Source organism: Pteronotus mesoamericanus, unplaced genomic scaffold (genome assembly GCF_021234165.1).
Source record: "Pteronotus mesoamericanus isolate MK-2021 breed Mesoamerican mustached bat unplaced genomic scaffold, CSHL_Meso_final contig_27, whole genome shotgun sequence".
NCBI classification, from domain to species: Eukaryota; Metazoa; Chordata; class Mammalia; order Chiroptera; family Mormoopidae; genus Pteronotus; species Pteronotus mesoamericanus.
The window spans coordinates 9773116-9797099 of NW_026555115.1; the positions used below are offsets into that span (position 1 = coordinate 9773116).

General features: G+C 39.1%; 2 protein-coding genes across 3 annotated transcripts in view; one reads left to right on the forward strand and one right to left on the reverse strand.

The window, feature by feature from the left end:
* Positions 1 to 2600, forward strand: part of LOC129071632 (60S ribosomal protein L27a-like) — a 45323-nt gene extending 42723 nt beyond the window's left edge. The window contains exon 2 of the mRNA XM_054574921.1: positions 2140 to 2600. Within this exon, the coding sequence (XP_054430896.1) occupies positions 2140 to 2600 (461 nt within the window). The remainder of the gene's footprint in view (positions 1 to 2139) is intronic.
* Positions 2601 to 15369: 12769 nt separating this feature from the next.
* NIFK (nucleolar protein interacting with the FHA domain of MKI67) lies at positions 15370 to 23386 on the reverse strand. 2 transcript variants are annotated; one of them, XM_054575025.1, is made up of 7 exons: positions 23217 to 23386; positions 22120 to 22257; positions 19468 to 19576; positions 18244 to 18455; positions 16967 to 17032; positions 16776 to 16847; positions 15370 to 16326 (listed from the first exon to the last, which is right to left on the reverse strand). In XM_054575025.1, exons 1-7 carry the CDS (start codon positions 23319 to 23321, stop codon positions 16135 to 16137), a joined length of 894 nt encoding a protein of 297 aa, XP_054431000.1. In that variant the 5' UTR covers positions 23322 to 23386; the 3' UTR covers positions 15370 to 16134. The 2 variants fall into 2 exon arrangements, with proteins under 2 accessions (XP_054431000.1, XP_054430999.1); XM_054575024.1 differs by having other exon boundaries at positions 22120 to 22263.
* Positions 23387 to 23984: the final 598 nt, after the last annotated feature.

Below are 23984 nucleotides of genomic sequence, written 5' to 3' on the forward strand. Positions count from 1 at the left end.
CAGATAATAACCACGCTTTTGTATAGTTGCTTCTATATTAACATCAAATCAGATAACTGGCTAAGCACAAATTTGATACGTGTGAAACAGTTATACAGTTTGCATTTATTAAACTACTTGTTTGCATTTTTTATTATACCAGGCATGCATCAGCAGTGATTTTTTAAAAAAGCTAATTAGAAAGAAGCCACAATATTTATCATCGGGCTAAGTGTTAAAGCAGAAATAGAAGGAAAATGGACACAATCCTTCAGAAGAAAAAAACTGCCAATGACTACCCATATCACTGTCAGAAAACATCTGAATAGTTTCTCTTTTGGACAGATAATTAGGATCTTTTCAGGGTTCTTTTTGCAAAACTCCTGCTTGCCTCCAAACCAGCTCTCTAGCACTTACCTCTGGAATACTCAAACGGCAAAAGCACCTGTGAATGGAGCTGCCAGAAGACAATGGCATTATTCATGGAACACTTGTGGTGGAAACTATGTTTGACAAGTATCAAATGTCTGAATTTCTTTTCCTAGACATTGTATGGTTGACAGCATTTAATTATAATTGAGACATTCTAAAATTGGCCACTTAGTAGCACAAAAAAGTAACTTCCATAATACCACTGCTAAATGAAATGAAAATTCATTTCCTTCTTTCTGTTACACAAATGGAAGCAGAGCTGGCCACGGAGATACTTGGTATAATTTGTTTATAATTAAATTATAAATGATTAATTTATAATCATTGGTTCCTGGAACTGGAGAAATTTGTAGATAGTTATGTGAAACATTCTATAACTGGATAAATGGGACATTATCTCCTAACCCTAGTGAATTCCTAATTTCCCAAGCAGCTATGGGTTTTTCATTTGTATGTTTGTTTTTGAGAGAATAAAGGCTGGAAATATACTGCCCAGATATAACTTGAAAGAAATAATTCCAAAATGTTGAAATTTACTAATGGAAGAGAAAAAAGCCTCAAATTCTAAATCTAGTATTTTACTTCATGCTAATAATTCAGGCCTCACTAAATAAATAAATAAATAAGTAAATAAATAAATCCTAAATGAGTACAGAGAGTGGAAAATAGGAAATACTCTGAACACTATGGGCTAAAAATATCATTGAGAGATTATGGTAGTAAAAAAAAAAAGTTCTCTTATATGAAACTTTCTTGTTTATGTTTTACTTTTTAAAAAATGATGTTCATTTTTATTTTTGCCACTATTAAAGATGTCCCCACTTTCCCCTCCTTTGGCCACCTTCACCCAGCCCCCGCCCCTCCTGCCTTCAGCCCATCACCACACTGTTGTCTGTGTCAGTGGGTTATGATATATGTTCCTTGATTAATCTCTTCAGCACCTTTCATTCGGTCAAAATTTTCTTTTTATACAGAGCCACCAAATTCTAATGTACAGTGGGAACACCAAATTATAAAGCTGTTTGCCCACATTATTGCACAATAATGCTATATTTAGTCATAACTACATGCAATTAGATAAGCTAAAAACTTTCATGTTTTATGTCATCAGTATGTTGTATGGCTGGTGATCTGGAATCCTTTGGCAAATAGATTTTTCAACAATAACCAGTTACCTAAAGGATGTTAGTAAGCACCTAGTTGCTTAAGAGTCATTTTATAGTAAGCTTCTGTTCTCTAGTTGTATAGAAATTGGTGCTGTGTGTGTGTGTTAGTGATGCTTCTCAGGGAGGTGGGAATTTTGTGTTTCTGTGTTGTTGTTGTTGTTTTTTAGTGCGTTAACATTAAGGTCTAAATCCCTTTAGAAATTGTACTATTTTTACCAGTGCCTTTAAGTAAAAAGAGCTGACTGTAGGTTTAGGTGCCTGGGGCATATTGCCACCTAGTGTTATGGTGTTTTCAGTATTTCAAAGCTGAGCGCATAGACAATGGAACTCTTGCTTGCCTCCTCCTCTCCTGCCTGTCCCAGGTGCCCCATTTCTGCTTCCATTTCAAAAAGTCACCAGGTCTTGTAAGTGAAAGGATTTCACATCTCTCTTTTCTAACATTGTCACTAGTATTCATGCTCATCCTGTTGAAAGAAAGCTTTAAGGTCTTAGGCAGCTTAACTGGCTGTATATTGACCATATACTACCTTTAGGCAAGTTATATAAACTCTCTGGGCTTCAGCCTCTTGCACCTCGGCGGCCGACGTGCCACCCGAGGAAGACCGGACGCTTCGGGGCCACGTGAGCCACGGCCACGGCCGCACGGGCAAGCACAGGAAGCACCGGGGAGGCCAACGGAATGCCGGTGGCTTGCATCGCTACGGGATCAACTTCGACAAACATCACCCAGGTTACTTTGGGAAAGTTGGTATGAAGCACTGTCACTTAAAGAGGAACCAGAGCTTCTGCCCCACTGTCAACCTTGATAAACTGTGGACCCTGGTCAGTGAGCAGACACGGGTAAATGCTGCCAAGAACAAGACAGGAGCCGCTCCCATCATTGATGTGGTGCGATCGGGCTACTGCAAAGTTCTGGGGAAGGGGAGGCTCCCAAAACAGCCTGTGATTGTGAAAGCCAAATTCTTCAGCAGAGGAGCTGAGGAGATTAAGAGTGTTGGTGGGGCCTGTGTGCTGGGAGCTTGAAGCCACATGGAGGGAAATCCATTAAATTCTCACAAGTGAAAAAAAAAACCAACTCTCTGGGCTTCAGTCTCCTCATCTCTTAGATGAGAATATTAATATCTACTTCATAGTTTTTAAAAATTGAGTTAATATATGTAAAATGGTTACAATATCTGATATAAGCAAATATTTAATAATTGTTAATTATCATAAACCTTAAATCCTGTTTGAGTCTTTATTGGGAATACAAGTGATGAATATAGTCTATATTACTTTCCATTTATGGTCAGAAGGCGAAAGTTGTGTTCCCGGACAATTTGGGCTGATTGTTTTGAGAGGTCTATTCTGGGTGAAAAGTACTTTGCAAATATTTTCACCTAGTCTGTATCTTTCTTTTCATTCTCTTAACAGTGTCTTAAACATAGAGTAAGTTAAATTTTAAGTTCAATTTATCATTTTTAAAAATGGATTATGCTTTTGGCATCATGTCTAAGAACTCTTTGCCTAATACCAGGTCATGGAGATTTTTCTCCAATGTTTACTTCTAAAAGTTTTATAGTTTTATATTTTACATTTAGGTTTATGATATATTTTGATTTAAATTTTATAGAAAGTATGTGGTGTTTTCTATCATAAAAGTCACTTACTAATGTTCATTTTTAATACAAATCTGTAATAACATTTTTTGTACTTCATCTTTTAAAAAATATCCTTATCCAAGGATATATGTATTGATTTTAGAGAGAGAAGGGGGGCAGGGGGAAGGAGATAGAGAAAAATCAATCAGTTACCTCACATACATGCTCCAACTGGGGATCAAACCAGCAACCTAGGTATGTGTACTTTATCTTTTGAAATGTCTTTTCACACAGACAGGTACTGTCAAGTACTGATTATCAATCCCCAGGCATATGATTTTGAGTATATTCCTCACTTGTAAGGCATTGTAGAACTCTGTTAGCTTCTTGTCTTGATACTTGCCTTTTAGCGTGTCATTCATTACATCACACCTTCAGCTGAAAAGTGGTAGTTTGCAATACTAGTTAAATACATTTTGAAGCATGAAAATTTCCTTTGTGCTTGTATTGAGGTCTGGAACTGTAGTTTGATGATGGAAATATATTTGCTGCAAATCTGCGTGGGTATGGAGATCTTGTTTTAACTTTTGACAGCATAGAAAGCAGTGTGACATTTATTCAAGTGTTGTCATCAAAGTGACTTTAGTACCATAGAAGTTTCAAACATAATTGATGCTCTGACTTGTCATTTTAAGTTGAATTCATTGACTTAAATTCATTCAGAAATATCAAGTCTACAGCAAAAGATAATTTCCAAAGCCATTCAGTGTTCAAGGAAGGCTCGTCTCATTCAGAAATTTGCAGCCTTGACCCTACGTCAGAAAGTCTCAATAAAACTTTACCACTGCAAAGCCATCGATTTCTATGTGGTAGGGCAAGTTAGAATATGCAGCATTTATTTTCAGAAATACAAGGAACTGATGATGGCTAAATCCACAATAAATGAAGTACACTAGTGATACAATTAGTTCAATAACACATGATAGGTTCACATACTTTTTAAGTACTTACTTGCTGGTTAATGATACAATGAACAGGTAATAAACACCTTAATCTTCACAAACTCTACAGTCTAAGCCTTTTCCTGCTCCACATTTTTTATTTCTACCACCATCAGCTGTGGCACATCTTGGAAGCTTCTACTTCCATTGTACCGAGTAAGTATTTTCTCAACTTCAAAAATATTTTGTTTATAATTGTTCCACACAGGCAATGCATAGTGGCTAATTCTTCTGTCTTTTCTAGGGCAACAGGCCGTCTCAATTAGCCTGGGATTAAGGAGGTTCCTGCAACATGGTATTTCCAGTGTTCAAACCAGAAAGCTTATGGGCAAACTGTGATGAATTGGTCACTCTAGCACTTCAAATTTGGCATTGGCTTTTTGAATAGTCAGCTGAACAGTATTGGTAAGGTCTTTTAACTCAAGAGCCATGAGAAAACATTCAAAATAAATTACCTTTTTATTTATTTTTATGTGTTCACCAACTTAAGTCTCCTTCCATCATCATTTTCATATGCCTTTTTTTAAAAATTATATTTTATTGATTATGCCATTACAGTTGTCCTGATTTTTTCCCCCTTTATCCCCCTTCCACCCAGCACAGCCATCCTCAGGCAATCCCCCCACCATTGTCCTGTCTGTGGGTCATGCGTGTAAGTTCTTTGGCTACCCATGTCCTATACTGTACTGTACATCCCCATGGCTAGTCTGTAATTCCTTATTTGTACTTCTTAATCCCCTCGCCTCTTCACCCATTCCCCCACACCCTACTCCCATCTGGCAACCATCAAAATGTCCTCTACATCTATGATTCTGTCTCTGCTCTTCTTGTTTGCTTAGTTTGTTTTTTACATTCAATTGATCAACAATTGAATCTAAAAATACAAATCTAGATATGTATTTTTGCCATGTTATTGTTCATAGTTTAGGTATTTTTAACATTTTTTCTTTTTATTATTTTAATATATATTTTATTGATTATGCTATTACAGTTGTCCCATTTTTTGTCCCTTTTATTCCCCTGCACACTGCACCATCCCCCCCTCCCAGAATACCCCCCTCCCTTAGTTCATGTCCATGGGTTGTACATATAAATTCTTTGGCTTCTCCATTTCCTATACTATTCTTAACCTCTCCCTCTCTTTTTTGTACATACTACTTGTGCTGCTTATTCCTTGTACCCTTTCCCCTGTTCTTCCCCCTCCCCCTCCCCTCTGATCTCCATTTCTGTGATTCTGTTTCTGTTCTAGTTTGCTTAGTTTGTTTTTGTTTTTAGGTTCAGTTGTTGATAGTTGTGAGTTTGTTGTCATTTTACTGTTCATAGTTTTTGATCTTCTTTTTCTTAGATAAGTCCCTTTAACATGTCATATAAGAAGGGCTTGGTGATGATGAACTCCTTTAACTTGACCTTATCTGGAAAGCGCTTTATCTGCCCTTCCATTCTAAATGATAGCTTTGCTGGATAGAGTCATCTTGGACATGTTTTCTTTTCATCACTTTGAATACTCCTTGCCAGCCCCTTCTTGCCTGCAAGGTGTCTTTTGAGAAATCAGCTGGTAGTATTATGGGAACACCTTTTTAGGTAACTGTCTCCTTTTCTCTTGCTGCTTTTAAGATTCTCTCCTTGTCTTTAATCTTGGGTATTATAATTATGATGTGCCTTGGTGTGTGCTTCCTTGGGTCCAAATTCTTTGGACTCTCTGAGCTTCCTGGATCTCCTGGAAGTCCATTTCCTGGGTCAGATTGGGGAAGTTCTCCATTATTTTCTCCATTAAGTTTTCAATGTCTTTCTCTTCTTCTTTTCTTTCTGGCACAACTATGATTCAGATGTTGGAAGGTTTAAAGTTGTCCCAGAGGTTCCTAAGCCTCTCCTTAATTTTTGGAATTCTTGTTTCTTCATTGTGTTCTGGTTGAATGAATCTCTCTTCTTTCTGCTCCCAATTGTTGATTTGAGCCCCAGTTTCCTTTCCTCTATTGTTGGTTCCCTGTATATTTTCCTTTATTTCACTTTGCATAGCCTTCACTTCTTCCTCCATTTTGCGACCATGGTCAAACAGTTCAGTAAACATCCAGATTACCAGTGTTTTGAACTGTGCATCTGATAGGTTGGTTATCTCTTCATTGCATAGTTCTATTTTTGGACTTTTGATTTGTTCTATCATTTGTTTTTGGGGGTCATATTTCTTTGTCTCAGTGCACCTGTTACGTTGGGAGGGGCAGAGCCTTAGGTATTAGCCAAGGCAGGGCCACCCAGGTTGTTGAATTGTGATGCTGTGTCTGTGGGGGAGGGGTCCGAGAGGGAATAGTGCTGCCTGCTTGGTTCACAGCTGGCTTTCAGTCACTTCCCCTGTTACCCACAAGCAAATCAGGCCCTTCTACTGCTGATTCCGGGGTGGGTGGATTTGCATACATTCTAGGACCCTGAGGGTCCCTCCAATGAACTCTCCTGTGAGGCTGGGAATTTCTCCTGCCCCTGCCTTCACCACAGGTTCTTACCTCCAGATGTTTTAAGACTTTCTTTTCCTGCACTGGAACCCTGAATGGTATGGTGTCTTCCTCCCCAGCTGTTCCTCCCGATTTATCTGCACGCAAATGTGGGACTGTCTAGTTCACCAGCTGCTACTTCATCGGCCCAGTCCTCCAGCCAGCGCCTTGCCACTCGTCCTCTCCACGCCAGCCGCCCATCTTCACCCCTTATACTAGTCTGGATGAACATTTCTTCTTTAACTCCTTTGTGCTGGATTTCCATACAGTTTGATTTTCTGGCAGTTCTGGTTAATTTTTGTTTTTAAATTTGTTGTTGTCCTTCTTTTGGTTGTGCGAGGAGACAAAGTGTATCTACCTACGCCTCTACCTAGGCGGGAAGTTGATTTTCTTTTTCTTAATTAAGTCCTTTTAACATTTCATATAATAGTGGTTTGGTGATGATGAACTCCTTTAGTTTTTTTTTTTTTTTTTTTGGCCTGGGAAACTGTATCTGTCCTTTGATTCTAAATGATAGCTTTGCTGGGTAGAGCAATCTTGGCTGTAGGTCCCTGCTTTTCATGACTGAATATTTCTTGCCAATCACTCCTAGTCTGCAAAGGTTTTTTTTGAGAAATCTGACGGGAACACCCCTGTAGATAATTAACTTCTTTTCTCTTGCTGCTTTTAAGATTCTCTCTTCATCTTTAACCTTTGGCGTTTTAATTATGATGTGTCTTGGATAGGCCTCTTTGCATTCATCTTGTCTGGGACTCTTTGTGCTTCTTGGTCTTGCATGTCTATTTCCCTTCCCCGATTAGGGAAGTTTTCTTTCTTTTTCAAATAGATTTCCAATTTCTTGTTCTTTCTCTTCTCTTTCTTGCACTCCTATGATGTAAATGTTGGAATGCTTGAAATTGTCTGAGAGGCTGCTTATCCTGTTTCATTTTTTGGATTCTTTTTTTTTCTTGTAGTTCTGATTGGTTGTTTTTTGCTTCCTTACGTTCCAAATCATTGATTTCATTCTCAGATTGATCTACTCTACGGTTGTTTCCCTGTAAATTGTTCATTTCAATTAGTGCATCCTTCATATCTGACTGGATTTTTTTATGCTATGGAGGTCCTCAGTAATTTCCTTAAGCATCCTTATAACTAGTGTTTTGAACTCTGCATCTGATAGATTGCTTATCTGCATTTTGTTTAGCTCTTTTTCTAGAGTTTTGATCTGTTCTTTCATTTGGGCCATGTTTCTTTCTCTCCTCATTTTGGCAGCCTCCCTGTGATTGTTTATATGTATTAGGTAGAGCTGCCATGACTCCCTGTCTTGGTAGCATGGTCTAATGTAGACAACATTAATAATAAAACAATGAATAATAAAATACAACAAATACATATCTATCAACAATTGAATCTAAAAACCAAACTAAGCAAACCAGGACAGAGAGAATCACGGAACTGAAGGACGTTTTGATGGTTGTCAGAAGGGAGGGTTGTTTGGAGGCATGAGTGAAGAGGTGAGGGGATTAAGAGTACAAATAAGGAGTTACAGAATAGCCATGGGGATGTAAAGTACAGTATAGGCAATGGAGTAGCCGAAGAACTTATACAAATGGTCCGTGGACAGGAACAAGGTATGGGGATTGCCTGAGGGAGTGTGGGGTGCTGGGTGGAGGAGGGAAAAAGGTGGACTATTGAAACAACTGTAATAGCATAATCAATAAAGTGTAATTTTAAAAAAGAAATTTTCTAAGATTAGAAAGCACATTCGGAAGAAGGTTAACTAGTAAAGAAACCTTGGACGCTGGACAGAGCCATTATTTCAAGCAGACACACACTGCCCCTGGTGGCCCTTTAAAAAATGGCATAAGTGCTGCAGGGTTCTTGGATTCAGTGTTTGTGAGGTGCATTCTAGTGCAAGTCGTGGTCTTGGAATTTATCACTTTAAAAAATAGTAGCCAGTTCCCAAGTGCAATATTTTAAGAAGCATTTTCTGGGCATCTGAGTACGGCCATGAGTCCCAGCACAGCAAAGGAAAAGTGTTATAAGGGAAAGTGGAATAACTTATTTACCTCACATACAACACTGTATGCCTGCTTTAAAAAAAAAAGTAAAAAACCCAAAACATGTATAAAATCCTCTCGCTTATTTCAACAATAAAATATTTTTTTAAAATTGAAAGATTACAATCTGTCTAATGCCACTAATTGCAGAGAGTTTTCTTAAAAAAAAAAAAAAAAATAAGATTAACACCCTGGCTGGTGTGGCTCAGTAGATTGAATGTCGGCCTGTGAACCAAAGGGTCACAAGTTCAATTCCCCATCGGGGACATGCCTGGGTTGCAGGCCAGGTCCCCAGCAGGAGCTGCGCAAGAGGACACCACACATTAATGTTGATCTCCTCCCTTCACCTCTCTCTAAAAATAAAGAAAATCTTTCAAATAACAAAAAATTATTGGAGAATCAAGATGGAGGAGGAGTGGAAGTCACACTGACCTCCTCCCAGGACCAACCTGGAATTACAACTAAATTGTGGAGAAATCACCTGGAACAAACAACTGAACAAGAGCGAGAGAGGGGCCTTGTAACCTCAGAGACAGAAGAATCAGCGTTAGCACAATCTAACTGGTAAGGAGTGCGGTACAGACCTGAAGAGGTGGGCAGGGCGCCCATGGGTGGCAGCACTAGAAGGATATAGAAACGGCCAGTTGGATCCCCCTAGAGAAGAGCGGGGTCTAAACCAAAAGTGGGGATCTCTAGCCCACAGCACCAGAGCCCAAAAAGTACACAGAAAACAGCCAGCTGCAAAAAGCGGCAGGGTTGCTCTCTGCCAGAGACAGGTGGCTAGAGACACAACTGTTTAAAGAGCCAACACATAAATTTTTATTTGCAGCCACTTACCCTGGTCTCCGGCAAAGGTGGGGGCAGAGTGGGCTGGAGACACTTGAGGAGAGACAGGGGAAGGAGGCTTTGGGGAGAGAACTGAGAGAGCAGCCAGCTGGATCCCAGTGCAGACTCTTCCCCCATATGGCAGTGGCATGAAAGGACCCAATAACCCCACCTTCAGGGGAACTCCGCCCCACCGTGAGCTGTCTAAGGCAGCCTGCTGAGTGCAGAGTGAATGGATTAACAGATGAAGGAGGCAGCCACAAACAATAGATTACTGGAAGTCTCAAACAGACTCCCTAAGGTTAGAGAGGGTCAACATCTGACATCGTCAGAGCCAGATCCAGAAAGTAAAAACAGTGTTCTCCAACCAGAGAAGTTCACACCACAAAGTCAGGAAATCAAGACAGATCAACTTAAGGAGCAAAAGCAAAAGGGAAGAGTCTCACAAACAATGGGAAGACAGAGAAATATGACCCATTCAAAGGGAAAAGAGGAATCTCCAGAAAGAGAACTAAATGAAATAGAGGCAAGTAAACTATCAGATACTGAGTTCCAAACAACAGTTCTAAGGAAGCTCAATTACCTCAGTGAGCTCAGAGAGAATTACCTAAAACTACAGGGAAACTACAAGGAACTTACTGCAAACTATATCAGCATGAAAAAGGACATAGAAACTATCAATAAGAGACGAGAGGAAATGAAGAATACAATTTCTGAATTGAAAAACACAGTAGAAGGAATCAAAAGCAGACTCGATGAAGCTGAGGACCAAATCAGTAAGTGGCAGGATAAGGTAGACAAAAGCTCCCAGAAAGAGCAAGAAAATGGAAAAAGACTCCAAAAGAATGAAGAGGCATTGAAGGAAATGCAGGACAACCTAATATGTAATAATATCCGTATAATAGGGATACCAGAAGGAGAAGAGGATAAGAAAGGGATAGAGAGCCTCTTTGAAAAAGTAATGATGGAAAACTTCCCTAATTGGAGAGGAGAAAAAGTCGCACAAGTCCAGGAAGCACAGAGGATCCCATTTAAGAGGAACCCAATGAGGCCCCCTCCAAGACACATCATCATTAAAATGGCAAATATCAAAGACAAACAGGGAATCCTAAAGCAAGCAAGGGAGAAAGAGGTAGTAACATATAAAGGAGCCCCAATACGCCTAGCAGCTGACTTCTCAACAGAAACAGTGAAAGCCAGAAGGGAATGGCAAGAAATATTCCAAGGAATGAAAAGCAAAGGTCTGCAACCAAGATTGCTCTACCCATAAGGCTCTCAATTAAATGGAAGGTGAAATAAGGAGTTTCCCAAACAAAAGAAGACTAAAAGAATACACCTCCACCAAACCAGCACTACAAAATATGCAAAGGGACTGCTTTAAGATGAAGAGAAAGTTTCTATGAATACCCAGTTCCTTTCAGAGTTGCGAATACTTGGTATTACCAGTATTTTTAATACTCATTAATCTGATTGTGACAATGATGTCATTTTAATTGTTCCTTTAGTATTTGTTGAAACTAATCCTGTTTTAGTATATTTCTTGCCTATTTCTATTTTTTTAAAAAAAGCTTTAAATGAGTTTTCATATTCTCTATTTTTTGACTAAAGGTTTGTAGAACTATTTTCCCTAAAAAAATTTTTTTAAAAACCCTATTGACCATATTTTAGATGTGTTGCAAATACTTTTCTATTCTATTACTTGTCCTTTAACTTTTTTTATGTATGTATATTCCTATATAGTTAAATGTTTAATATAGTCATATTGTCAATATTTCCTTTATAACTTCTGGGTTTGAATATTTTACTTCAGGTCATGAATGATATTTGTTCCATTTTCTTCTAAAACTCCTTAGATTCTACATATTGATTTTTAACTCACCTGAATATTTTTGGGATAATGTGTGAAATAGGGCTCTATATTTGTTTTATTTCAAGTAATAGTGGTCCATGCACCTTATTTGTTGAATAAGCCTTATTTTGCCCGTTGATTTGAAATATCAACTTAATCATATATTATATTGTTAGATATATATGTTTGTTTCTAGAATGCTCATTATATTTCATTGATCTACTTGATTACCTATGCTGACATCATGTTGGTTTAATTGCTGAGACTATAATGGTTTTAAATTTTTTTCATATTTTATAATTAACTTTGACATCTAAAAAAATAAAATCTATCTGCATTTAAGAAAGAAAGAGAGAGAGAGAGATGGAACTCCTACGTTTTGCGACAACATGGGTGGAATTTGAGAATATAAAGCTAAGGGAAATAATCCAGTTGATGAAAGACAAATACCATATGATCTCACCTATAAGTGGACTCTATTCAGCAAAATAAACTAACAGACAAAATGAACCACAGGCATGGAAACATGGAGCAGACTGAAAGTGACCAGAGGGGATGGGGAAAGAGGACAATGGTGGAAAGAAGGGGAAGGGAGTAGACAAAGAACATGTATGAATGACCCAAGGACATGGACAACAGAGTGGGAATTGACTGTGGGAGTGGGGGGTGGGCGTTGGATGGGTGGAAAGGGGTACAGGGGTAAAAATTGAGACAACTCTAATAGAATAAACATGATTTATAAATTTAAAAAGAAATTACTAAGCAAAAAAATATTGTATATCAACTATACTTAAATTTAAAAGATAAAATGAGATATAAATAAATTTTAACCTAATCTGAAAAACATTATTTTAAAAAACTATAAAAATAAGATTAAATTCTGTTGTTTTGGCATCATCCCACAAAGTGAAAAGTCACAGTTCAGACGCTTGGTCAGAGGACATGCCTTGGTTGCAGGTTTGTTCCCTGGTTGGGGTGCGTGCCAATCAATATTTCTCTCTCAAATAGATGTTTTTCTCTGTCTCTTTCTCCCTCCCCTCTCCTCTCTCTGAAAAAAAATAAATTCTTTAAAAATTAAAAATGGGATTACCCTGTATCCCCAGACAGTTTTTCACTTTATATAAGCAATTATCCCTTTCATTATGATTTCTACCATATATATGTTTCATTGCTGCATAGTATTCCTTCTAAAATCTTGTACAGGAAAGACCTGCTTCTGTTGTTCCTACTGCCATCTTCCTCCAGCCAGCACACCTCCTTCTTCTCCGAAAGTGGACTTCACCTGCTGTTATTCCAGGCAGCTTTCAAATTCAGAATTATTCACCAGACTTTCAGAGCTCTTATGCTTGACTGTTTTCTCTGAGGATGCCAGACATATCACACCATGTCTTACGGTCTTCCTTTGATGTGGAGCTTCTCCCAAGTCAATTGCTGCTTGATCAAATTACATTTTAGCCCTTAGTATGCACTTAGCATATGGTAAATACTTGTTACTGGTGTAAAAAACACTATGAAACTGAATGAATTTCTCAATGGGGCAAAGATCTTTAGCTCTGCAGCAAAACTTATTTTACTCTCTTAGGGCCCAGGGCTAGACAGTCTCTCCCAGCTGCTCTTGTGGTTACATAAAAAGTCATTTGTTAACAATACAGGAAGAAAGAAACTGGGTGCAGACCTGGCCTGTAAAATCCTCCTACATGCATTTCTCCATGGTCTCCCCATTTGTGCTGATGGATGCAGAAGTGATGGGGGTCCTAAAGATAAAGAAGGCACGTGGTGGGAGAACTCTTGTTTCCTGAATGACCACATGAGTAAGTGCAGCCTCTCCAAGCTCAACACCCACCCAGCACTTGTATTTGCAATCATGTGTAATGATGTGCTGCTGAAATTATGACAGTTAATGTGGTGATGCACCATAACCTAAAATGTGGACATGGTTCAGGCTGTTGCTCCAGCAGCCGTCTGGCACCAAACACAGCCTTGGGGATGGACACCAGCAGCAAGTGCTTGGTCATAAAGACAGATGATGGCCTCCTGCTAGGGTGGGCAGTCAATGTTCAGCAGGGGCTGTCCACATCTATAGTTCTCTTCCATGACAACAGAAATCTACCTCCTGCTTGTGCACGTATTATGCTGGGTTTTCTGTTCTGTGTAGGGAAGTCCAATATTAAGGGAAATACTAGTTTTGCCTTGAATCACTGTGAGAACCTGAATGAGTCACTTCCTGTAGGGTCCAGTGGCTCAGCCTCCCCTATCACCTTGGCTATCACCACTTGAGGTGCACCATCTGTGTAAACTGAGTATACCCTTCTCTTGTGGTTGAACCTTGGTTGCTGTTGGCAGGTCAGTGGAAGGGATTTACCTAGGCCGGTCAGCAGCAAGGACTTGCTGTGACCATTGACCACCACCTCCTGCCCTCTGTGTAGGATTAACTGTGCAGGGACCAGGTGGTGGTGCTGTGGTCTGTAGCTGTTCATTGGGTGCGCTGGTCCTGGAGTACCCAGGTGGTGCAGGCCAAGGTCCACCCCTACCTGTTTTGCCTGGGGCCATCTTGCCTGAGCTATAAAGCAATCTGAGTTGGACAGTACTTGTGCTGGTCTTGGAGTTTCCCAGGTCAATCCAAGCTTGAATGTAGGCTGGCTGTTGTTAGAGCTGGGCTTAGGACTCACTGAGGCCAGCTGCTGCTTGTTTAACAGGATTTGGGACCTTAAGTGTGAGCCAAGATTTCATATGGAAAACCAGTTTGGGTGTGCCTGCAAGTTAGGTGGGGCAGTCTCTAGGGATCTCCAAGGTAGGTGTTAAGCCAGTGCAATGTTGTCTCAGATATGCCACCAACTTGCAGACCTTGTAAGATGGTTTAGGAAATGGACAATAGCCTTTACTTGCCTTGATGCTAGATCCTTGTTTCTCCATGTACCACTGGTGCCTTTCCAGCTGCTACCCTAGCGCTGGAGTGCAGAGGGAGGGTCTACATAGATGAGTCTCTGTGTGAGTTAAGAGGAATTGTTGGGGGCTTAAGAGTTTGTTCCACTGACTCAATCCTCAATGGTTTTTGAAGGCAGTTGTGGGGACTTACCTTCCTGGCACTGGAACTCTGGGCTTCAGGGTTTGGTGTGGCGCTGGGACTCCTTGCTCCTGAGATATCCATTTGAAACTTTTAACTAATGCATATGTGTGCAGAACTGGCTTGTTCCATGTGTGTCCCTCTTACAGGTCTGGATGGATGTGGTTTAATTCCATAGTTGTCAGAGTTCCATTTAACTCAGTTTCTGACAATTCTGAGTGATGGTGGTTCTGTATTTTAGCTTTAATTTTGTGCGGAGGCGAGTCATGTCTACTGATGCCATCTTGACCAGAAGTCATTTGCCTTGTTTTTAAGTTGACTATTACGTTACTTCCTTAACTCAAGTAACTTTCTTGCTTAAAGGCTGTCTTAAAAAGTTTATTTGGACCTGTTTCTGCAGTGGGTGCAATCAAACACAATTTAAATACCATATCATTGGTAAAGGGCTTTCCATGCTTAACTAACAAGGCACTTGGAAAATTTAGTTACAGACTTGTAATTTTTGGGGTCAAAAAACTTGCTGAGATATTCCATTTAAAATCTTTAATTCTCTGGCTGTTGCTTTTTTGTAAGTTGGGAATACTGTAATGAGTATTCTTTGAGGACAGATGAAGTATCATTGCAAAGTAGACACAATGCTTTGCCATCAGAATTGATAAAACAATCCAGTCTACTGTGCATTCAAGTTCATTTTCTTTTCTTTTGACATGATGGGTATGTACTGATAAAAGTACATGAACTTTATGGTACCATAATGCATGTGGCACAAAAAGTACATCACACTAAAGCCATGTCACTCCCACTTGTAGTGTACCCAGCAGCACTAAACAATGAGAGTACTGTATATGGTCTCTATCACAACTAAACTCTTGTAGCACAAATGCAACCAACTTAGTTAATATCATATTAAAGATTTAACAAATACTCGATGAAAAAGTGTTTGATGGCAGTTTTTAATGAATCTGGATTAGTTAATACAAAAGTACATTTCAAGGGCATCAGGAACTTAAAAATATTTGAAGTGAAAACCTACTTTGCTTCAAGACACCGAAGTCCCAACTGCATACAAATAAATTTTTTTAAAAAGTTCATTTGCTGGTCACCATTTGAACCACAAAACAGAACTCCACACTGATACTGATACAAAATTGTAGTTGGTAACCCATGCTAGCATACCATAAACTAATTTTAGTAAATGATCATATATACATAAAATAAATCTGTATCAATAGTTGAGCTGCCTTCTTGCTCTCCATAATTTAACTGTTTCAATCATATGATGTTGAAGTCTAAATACCCTTATGGGTTAAATGCACAACCTAACACAGAGAACCATACAGTCAATCAATCAAGATTTTATTTTCTTTATTTGGTATTATACAACACATACTGCAGTTTAGTACTTAAACTTGCAGTTAGTGGTGACCCTTTTATATAGGTAGAGTCACTAGAGACAGCGATAAAATCTGCCAAGAAAATGAGAAGAGACTGGGACAGAGGCACCGTGAGCCTGACTACCGTAAGATGGTGTATGCACTCCTCTATTTCAGCTAGGGCAGGCAAGCCACAATTATTGATTCCTTTCCTTATCGACATGAACCAACAGTGTTTCTTCTGATCTTGTCAAGAGCTGAATTCTACTTTATCTATTTAAATACAAAAAACTCAAGTCATCAGAGTAATATCACATTTCCAAAAGTATTATATGTAATATATTCAGAAGCACTGTTTACTTTTTCTTTGTCTTTTTTTCCTTGAATGCGTAGGTGTTTTAGTCTCTTGTGTTCCTTCTTTTATGCCAGATAAGGGTTGTTTGAAAACTATTTCATTATCTTCATCATCATTCATTTCAGCGATTTCAGATTTTCGTTTCTCCAAAAATGTTGGTGTACAAACTGGTGTGGGGTCCTGGATTCAACAAGTAAAATATTATAATACATAAATGCGGGAAGATATGAGGAATGACTTTACCCCTCCCTCCATAAACATCTCCCCTCTATTTTTACAAGTTGTGCTGTGTTACTTATGGCCTATTTCATCTTTCAGTGCTATAATCGCACATAATAAAGAGTTTAAAGGTGCTTATCAAATTCAGTATGAAAATTCATAGTTAAAACATGCTACATTATAGGGTATGAGGTAGAAAGCTCGATTTAAAATCTTACATTCATAAAAATTGTGGCCTCCTTTCTGATAAATCACTCTGCTTAAGAGGTAGAAACTGTAGTAATACTCACAGTGATAACTGTTGCTAATGAGCTCACTATATGTGCTAAAGTCACAATATTAATTTTGAAATTTTAACGAAGTGACAGTAGCAGAAACTGCTTTTCCCAAAATATTGAAGACAATTTTACCTGGCTATTCAGAGTCCTCTCGGGAGTGTTAGGTGTGGCTGAAACCCTTTTTTTCTTCTTCTTAGGTAAAACCTTCAATAAATTTTAAGAAACTTCATCAATTTGCATAATTATCAGTTGCAATAGTTTGAATATATTTTCCCATTAATCTTTCTCTAATGCCTGGCACATAATATAAAGAAAATTTTTACCTGGCTATTCGTGGATTTCTGAAGATCAGTGTTTGAAGCATTGCTTTTTTCCTTTTTATGTAAAATCTTAAGTAAACATACAGAAGTTATTAACAGGCAGTAACACATATTTACATTTTTAACTTAGCATTAGCTCCTTATATATATTATCAGCAGATCCTTCCTAAGTGACAAAGCATTTCAACTTAAAAAGCATAATCTCCCAGTACAGTGAATGATTTAAGTAAAAAGCAAAAACTAGCAGAGACGCCTGAGGAATGGGCAGAAGCTGCAGAACCTCAAGTGGGGCTGAAGCCTGGAGCTGTCCTGCAGAACCCTGCTTCAGTGCACCAGCTCCTAAATGGTTCATGAAGGTACCAGGCCCACAGATTGGGACATCATGCTTTTTAAACACATACTGGCAAGGACTGTGTTTAGGATTTAGGCAAAGACTTAACAACCCAGAACTGGCCCAAAAGTTGGTAACTCAGTCTTCTAGTCAGTCACCCTAGGACTAGATGCCACCTCTTACAACAAATTAGCTCAGAGAAGGTCTATGAAAGATCCAAAGTAACCTCAAGATTTAGACAAGAAATATGACCTTCACCTATACTAGCCACACCCTGACGACCTGCATTTTTGTTTTATAATAAAAGGTACATAGCTCTCTTTACTCAAAGATGGAGGACAGACTCAACAGGCAAGGATACAAGAGCTATAATGAGATGTAATGAAATGTAAGAAAGGCAATACTGAGATGTAATGAAAATCTGTACAAACTTATTTTCATTAAATAGGTTTGCTATAGTTCAACTCCTACTCATTTAATTCACAGAGGTGATACTGGTAAAATTTGATGTACATTTTAAGAATATTTCCAATTAAAAAAAACATGAAACAAAATTTTAACTAGAATGGTATAAAAAGGATGGTCAATTTACTGATAACATAATACCAAACACCATTTAATTCTGGTAGACACCTTTGACAGTAATCTATGAGCATTATGGTTTTGGTTAGTGGTTTAACTTTGATAATTTAAAAATATGAAAATTTGCAAATCAGCTAATCCCTTGCTGGAACTTCCTCTTCTGCACAATGGATAATTGGATCTGCTCTGAAACACTTTCAGGAAGAACCTACAAAGCAATGTTTTAAAAATTTAGTCAGACCCCACTATGTGCTAAGCATGGGGCTAGAAACCTTATACGCAAAACCATAATCATGCTGCAACTAGTGAGGTACAAAGCCCACCTCCAAGAAAAGCCACAAAATATATTTCATGAAGGAATATTTACCAATGAAGGAAAATTATAATCAATTCCTTTCTTAGCTAATCTCTTCCTGAGTAATTTTTCTTTCTTTTGAAATCGCTCCTCCATCCGCAGCTTTTGAAGAAGTGTCCGGTTCTGATTATACCGTTTCACTGCTGGATATGATGGCTTCTTAAATGGAATATGCCACTTTGTGAAAAGTTCCTCATGTACTTTCTCAGGTGGTATAAAATGACCTATTGGTAAAAAGAAAAAAGTTTTCAACCAAGTGGGAGAAGGGTATAAGCAGTGTTGATCCTGCACATGTAGTCCTGACACCTTTTAGTTAACCTGCTCAGCCCATTTTCTCCTGACAAGAGCCATGTTTTTAATGTGCGAATGAACCCATGACTTTAATAAGGCTACTGGGATTCTCTGTCATAGCAACAGGAACTGAGATAGAGATGCTACTTGGGCAGCCTCAACAGCTACTTGATCAGATGTGCGTGACTTAACTATGTGGGATGTCACACTCCATGTGAGCACCCAGAAACTTAACTCTGCCTCTGAAGGGCACTGGGATCCAGAGAGGTGTGGTCTGGAATGCCGAGTTGGCTCTACTTTCTGCAGGATGAACTTCTATTCTGGTGTTGTCATTCCTCTACTCCTTAAAGCTCCCTCTGCATAAGAGATGCAGTTGATGTCATTGAGACTAGCTCTGAAATATGATTCCTTACCTTTAATGTTATTCTATCTAGGACCCATATGGTCTTCCACTGTCCTCAGGATATATAACGACTTCAACGACTTGACCTCCCCATGTTTCTTCTATTTCTTTTCCCTCATCTCTTGCTATTCTTACATTTCCTCACAAGCAAATACTGTTGCCACCTCTAGTTCTGCCATTTGCTATTCCCTCAGCCAGAATCTCTTATCTTTATTCTCTTCCCCCAAACCAGGCTCACTCCTATTTAATCTTTAAATTTCGATCTAAGTTATATTTCTTCAGGGAAGCCTTCCACATCACATTACTGTGGGTTAGTTGTACTTCCTATGTACTCCTTAAAGTTACTTGTCCCAATTCCATCTCAAGATAAAAACAGCTCTTACTCTGGAAGATTTAAAAATTCTAATTAGAATCTGTCTGAAAAATGCACTTAATCCCAGAAATAAAGTAAGATGTCTAAGTAGCTAAGAAATCCTTCACACCACAGCCACCCATCAGCAGCAAGCAACAAGGCAACCTTAAGGAATGATAAGAGCACTTACACTTCAAGAGTCTTTCACCAAAAAGGTAGTTGTTCATTGTTTCAGCAACTATCTTGGCAACATCTTCAGATTCAAACTCCACAAAGGCATAGCCTTTGCTATTTCCAGTCTGCAATTAAAAAATCCACAAAACTACAACAATTAAACTGTAATCATCATTAGACTCCTAAAATGTTAATTTAAATAATGTACACTACCCTCATTAATGAGTAACATTATGGCACCTTTAATTCCAACTTCAACTCACACACCGGAGAATATATGAAGATGGAAAATATATGGTAGACTAGTATGCTGCAATTCTGAAAAAAGTCCTGATTCCTAGATTTACGACAAAGGATTTGTTGTTAAAGTATTATGACTGCTACTCTCTTCAAAAGGTTTAGTAAAACAAAAGTGTGTTTTTATATAGCTATGGAGACATGAAGCTAATGTGTCAGGATGTTAATAATGGGTGAATCTAGAAGAGGGTAGGGATGTTCACTGTATTATTGTTCCCTTTTTTTTTTTTGGTAGTCTCCATTTCTTTTATTTCTGCTCTCATTTTTAAAATTTTTGTTTAAATCATGTTTATTCTCACTGTATTATTATTCTTCCTACTTTTCTATAGACTTGAAAAATTTTAAAATACAAAGCTGGGGGGAAACAATGATTATATTGCAGTATATTAAAAAAACCTTTACAAAATATCCCACACAAAAGGCAGAAAAGTTTTAGAAAAAGGCAATAAAAAGGGCAAAAGATACGAATAAGCAATTCACAAAGAGACAATTCCAATGGCTAATAAATGACACTCAACAAAATCAGTTAAGTAGGTCAAAAAGGTATTTTTAAACAACTGAAAAGTAGTCTCATATGACTTTTCTTTCAGTTATATTTACATACACATATATGTGTGCCGACTTCTGCCATAAAACTTACTTTTTATTATTGGGTCAAAGTCTGAAATATACTATTTTAGACAAAGTTGCCTACACCTGTGCAAAGAATGTTCCAAACAGCTTCACCTATAAGAGTAAAATACTGTAAAAATTTAATGTTCAACAGAAAGGTAAATAAACTTGAGTATGTTCAAGCAAAGGGACACAGCAATGACAATGAATGTACTAGTGTTAAAGCTCAAAACAGACTGTTGAATAAATTAAGTTGTAAATAATAGAATAATATTATACAACGTATCCTGATACATGTAGTAAAGATTTCAAAAACACATACAGCAATGAAAAACACTGAGTTCACGAACAGTAATTTCCTAGGCATGGGAAGAAGATGCAGAGGACTGGGAAAGGGTAGAAAAGGGACCTCAAGTATATCTAAAATCTATTTCTGAAAGAACAAAGATCTGAAGATGATCTTTGTTCTGATATGAGATCAGGCTAACACCTGATAAAAGGAAATGGTGGAAAGCTAAAAAGTCACTAAATCATTCTCCAGAAGATGTCAGGATGTTTGAAGCAACCATTAAAAATAGGCAAATGACGAGAAGAGGAGGAATACACAGAAAATGTGTTATTTTGGTTAGGATGAGATAAATATCAGGGTATTTTAAATTTAAAATCCCCTTTAGGCCTGATCAGTGTGGCTCAGTTGGTTGGGCACCATCTCACAAATCAAAGGGTTGCTGATTTGACTGCCTGTCAGGGCACATGCCTGCATTTCAGTTTTGGTCCCAGGTTGGGGCATGTAGGAGAGGAGATGGATTGATGTTTCTCTCCCTCTTTCTCCTCCCTTCTCATCCCTCTAAAAATAAATAAAATCTTTAAAAATTCCTTTTTGATGTTGAGATGTTGCTTTGACAAAACTTAACACCTGCAATTTCAGGACAACTAGTAGATGATGGCTGCACACGTTATCCCCTCATGTACCAAATCAGATGTTAAATTTAACTTTAATGTTATAATTCAAATGAAAAACTGGAAAAATTGCATGAAGAAAAACAGAGATTCCAACAATGAGAAGTTTCTATGGTTACAACCAATAAACATGTATGTGTACGGTGAGAAAGTGAGCCATTCCTCTATTACTGAAAAAAAACCACATAAACCTTTGGTAATCATGAGATAGGGAAGACATCTCCCCCCCGCCCCCATTCCACACACACATGCTTACTGTATCAGGCACTGTTCTAAGAACCTTACATTCATTACCTCGTTTAATCTTTGATTAGATACTCCTAGGAAGTTGATGCTGTTTTATTCATATTTTACAAATCAGAAAACTAAACTATATATCCTGCAGAGGATATATAATTTGTCTAAGGTTATACAACTAATTACCCGTAAAAGCCAGGCCTTGAACATAGGTAGCCACTTTTACTATTACAGGAATGCATACACCAGAGGCTAATTAATACCAGATGAACCTGTTCCTGAAACTTAAGTTCATGTACAGCTGACTTGGTAGCCACAGGACAAATATGATTCATTTACCAAAACTGTCAATTTAATTTGAGGATTTGGAGCAACCACTTTATTTAATAGCAAAACAAACATTTACAGTTTTGTGGTGGTTTCAGGTTCTAAACCTCACCCATGCCCCCTTTTTCTGGTGTGAAGTGTGATAATAACATGTGAACATGCTCTCTAAACTGTTAAGGATGATGTACTTTTGAAAAATACAACACATAACCTATTTCGATACAAAAAATCTTACTTTTTTACTTCTGGACAGTCTAAATCTCGTAACAGTGCCGAACTGGGAGAAATATGCTTGGATCTGGGTTTCATAAAGTGCTGGAGGTAGGTGGCCCACATAAATTACTCCACGAGTAAGTTTTTCTTTTTCTTGCTTCTGTTGCTTAAAGACATAAAAACCAGGAAAATACTTTAAAAAACAACAACAACAAAACCACATTGCAACAAAACTTCCAAAACAAGAGATGAACCTATTCCATATTTCCATTTACCAGAGCAGCAACTAAAGAATTAGCTGTTTAAGTCTCTCTCTCCCATCAAGACAATCGTCAAGCAGATTGTCTTCTCAGCCCCAGCACAATTTAAATGCCCAATTACTATATGTTCACTCAATGGCTAAGCAGGTAAATCTCTAACACATTATTTTAAATCACTGGGCCAGAGAACTCCACATAAACATACCCTTCAATTTTGTACGGAGATCACCGTTTATTCGCACCCACCCAATCCAACAATTTCCAGACAACTGTTAACCTTCACGATGCCGACAAACCTTTCAACATCTCAGTCATCATGCGCTTGCAAGAACTTTTAAGTTTTCCAAACGTCTATTTCATGCTAAAAACCAAGGCAAATATAACTTGGGATGTCAGGAGCCCTATCTAGCAAATAAACTTGCCAATTAATGTCTTTTAAAAACCTCCAAATCACTAACCGGGCAAAAAAACCTCCAGAATTCGGGGGCAAAGAGAAAGGACGACAGCTGAAGTCTAGGGTCAATCTACGGTATGAGAAAGCCATTCCGAGCATTCGTTTTTCTTTTTCTCCCCTTTCATCATGTCCTTTAGCTCCATAGGAGGATCCTAACCCCACCATAGGACCCTTAACCTGGAAAAACCCATCATTTCCGGGTCAACATCAATCTTCCCGTCTCGGGTAGCCTTGGCTCCAGGCTCGTAAGATTGGGGGCCGCCCTGGGAGACCATGGGGGTAGCAGAGGCTTAAGGCGAGCGAGACAAGCGCGGAGGGAACGGCCCAAGATTCGGCGCAGTTCCAGAGACTTCCCAGACTCCGTCTGCCGCCTCCTCCAGCAGTCCGACAAAGGACGCCGCTCACCTTACTTGCGCGCCGGCGAACCTGAGCCACCTTGTTGTGAAACTTGGCCTCCTCCTTCGGGTCCAGGGACAAGAGCGGCTTGGCTGGGCCTGCAAACACCGCCATGTCGAAAGCATCCAAGCCCGCGAGTTCCACGTGGTAATACCGGAAACAACGAGCCTGTAGCTCCTCCAAAGAGGAAGTGGAGGCGGCAAACGTGCGCGGCGCAAGGGCGGGGTAAGGGGCGTGGCGGAGCCCAGTGGTGGAGAGGAGGGGCATGGCGTGGCTAGGCGAGGTGGGGCGAGGCGTCGCGGGGCGAGCTCGGTCGCCCCCTGCTGGTGGAGGCCTCGTTCTCGTATCAGCCGTTTGTCTAAAGTGGGCGTGGTAACTTGTTCACGTCTACTTTGCGACCAGCCAGTTTGGAATGGGGATAGGAGGGCGTTTAAAAAATAAACTGCAAAACACCACCAGTGACCTTGAAGTCCTGCTAACCATTCTTTAATTCTCTTTACTTTTTTCACTCACTTGTTTTGTGAGCCCTTATTGTGTGTCCCTGTTCTGCTTTCCTTTAGAAAACTTCCAGGCGGGGATATAAGAGCCCCGTGGGAAAGAGGCACAGTGGGTGATTCAGGAGGGCCTCACGGAGGAAGTGGAATTTGACCTGAGACCTGAAGGCTGGAAGGAGCAGCACGTGAAGACCTGGGAGGCCATGTGCCTGTAGGCAGGAGGAGAGCATATGCAGTGTCCTTAGGGCTGGAGAAAAGATGCCCTTCCAGTGTGGTTGGAGCT

Excerpts from the sequence above, each read along its gene's own strand:
- NIFK (XM_054575024.1), bottom strand. The coding sequence starts at position 23,321 with ATGGCGGTGTTTGCAGGCCCAGCCAAGCCGCTCTTGTCCCTGGACCCG. Across the intron at positions 22,264-23,216 it reads TTCGCCGGCGCGCAAGTAAG|CAACAGAAGCAAGAAAAAGA; the intron begins GTGAGCGGCGTC and ends TATGTCTTTAAG. Across the intron at positions 18,456-19,467 it reads TGGTGAAAGACTCTTGAAGT|GTCATTTTATACCACCTGAG; the intron begins GTAAGTGCTCTT and ends TTTTACCAATAG.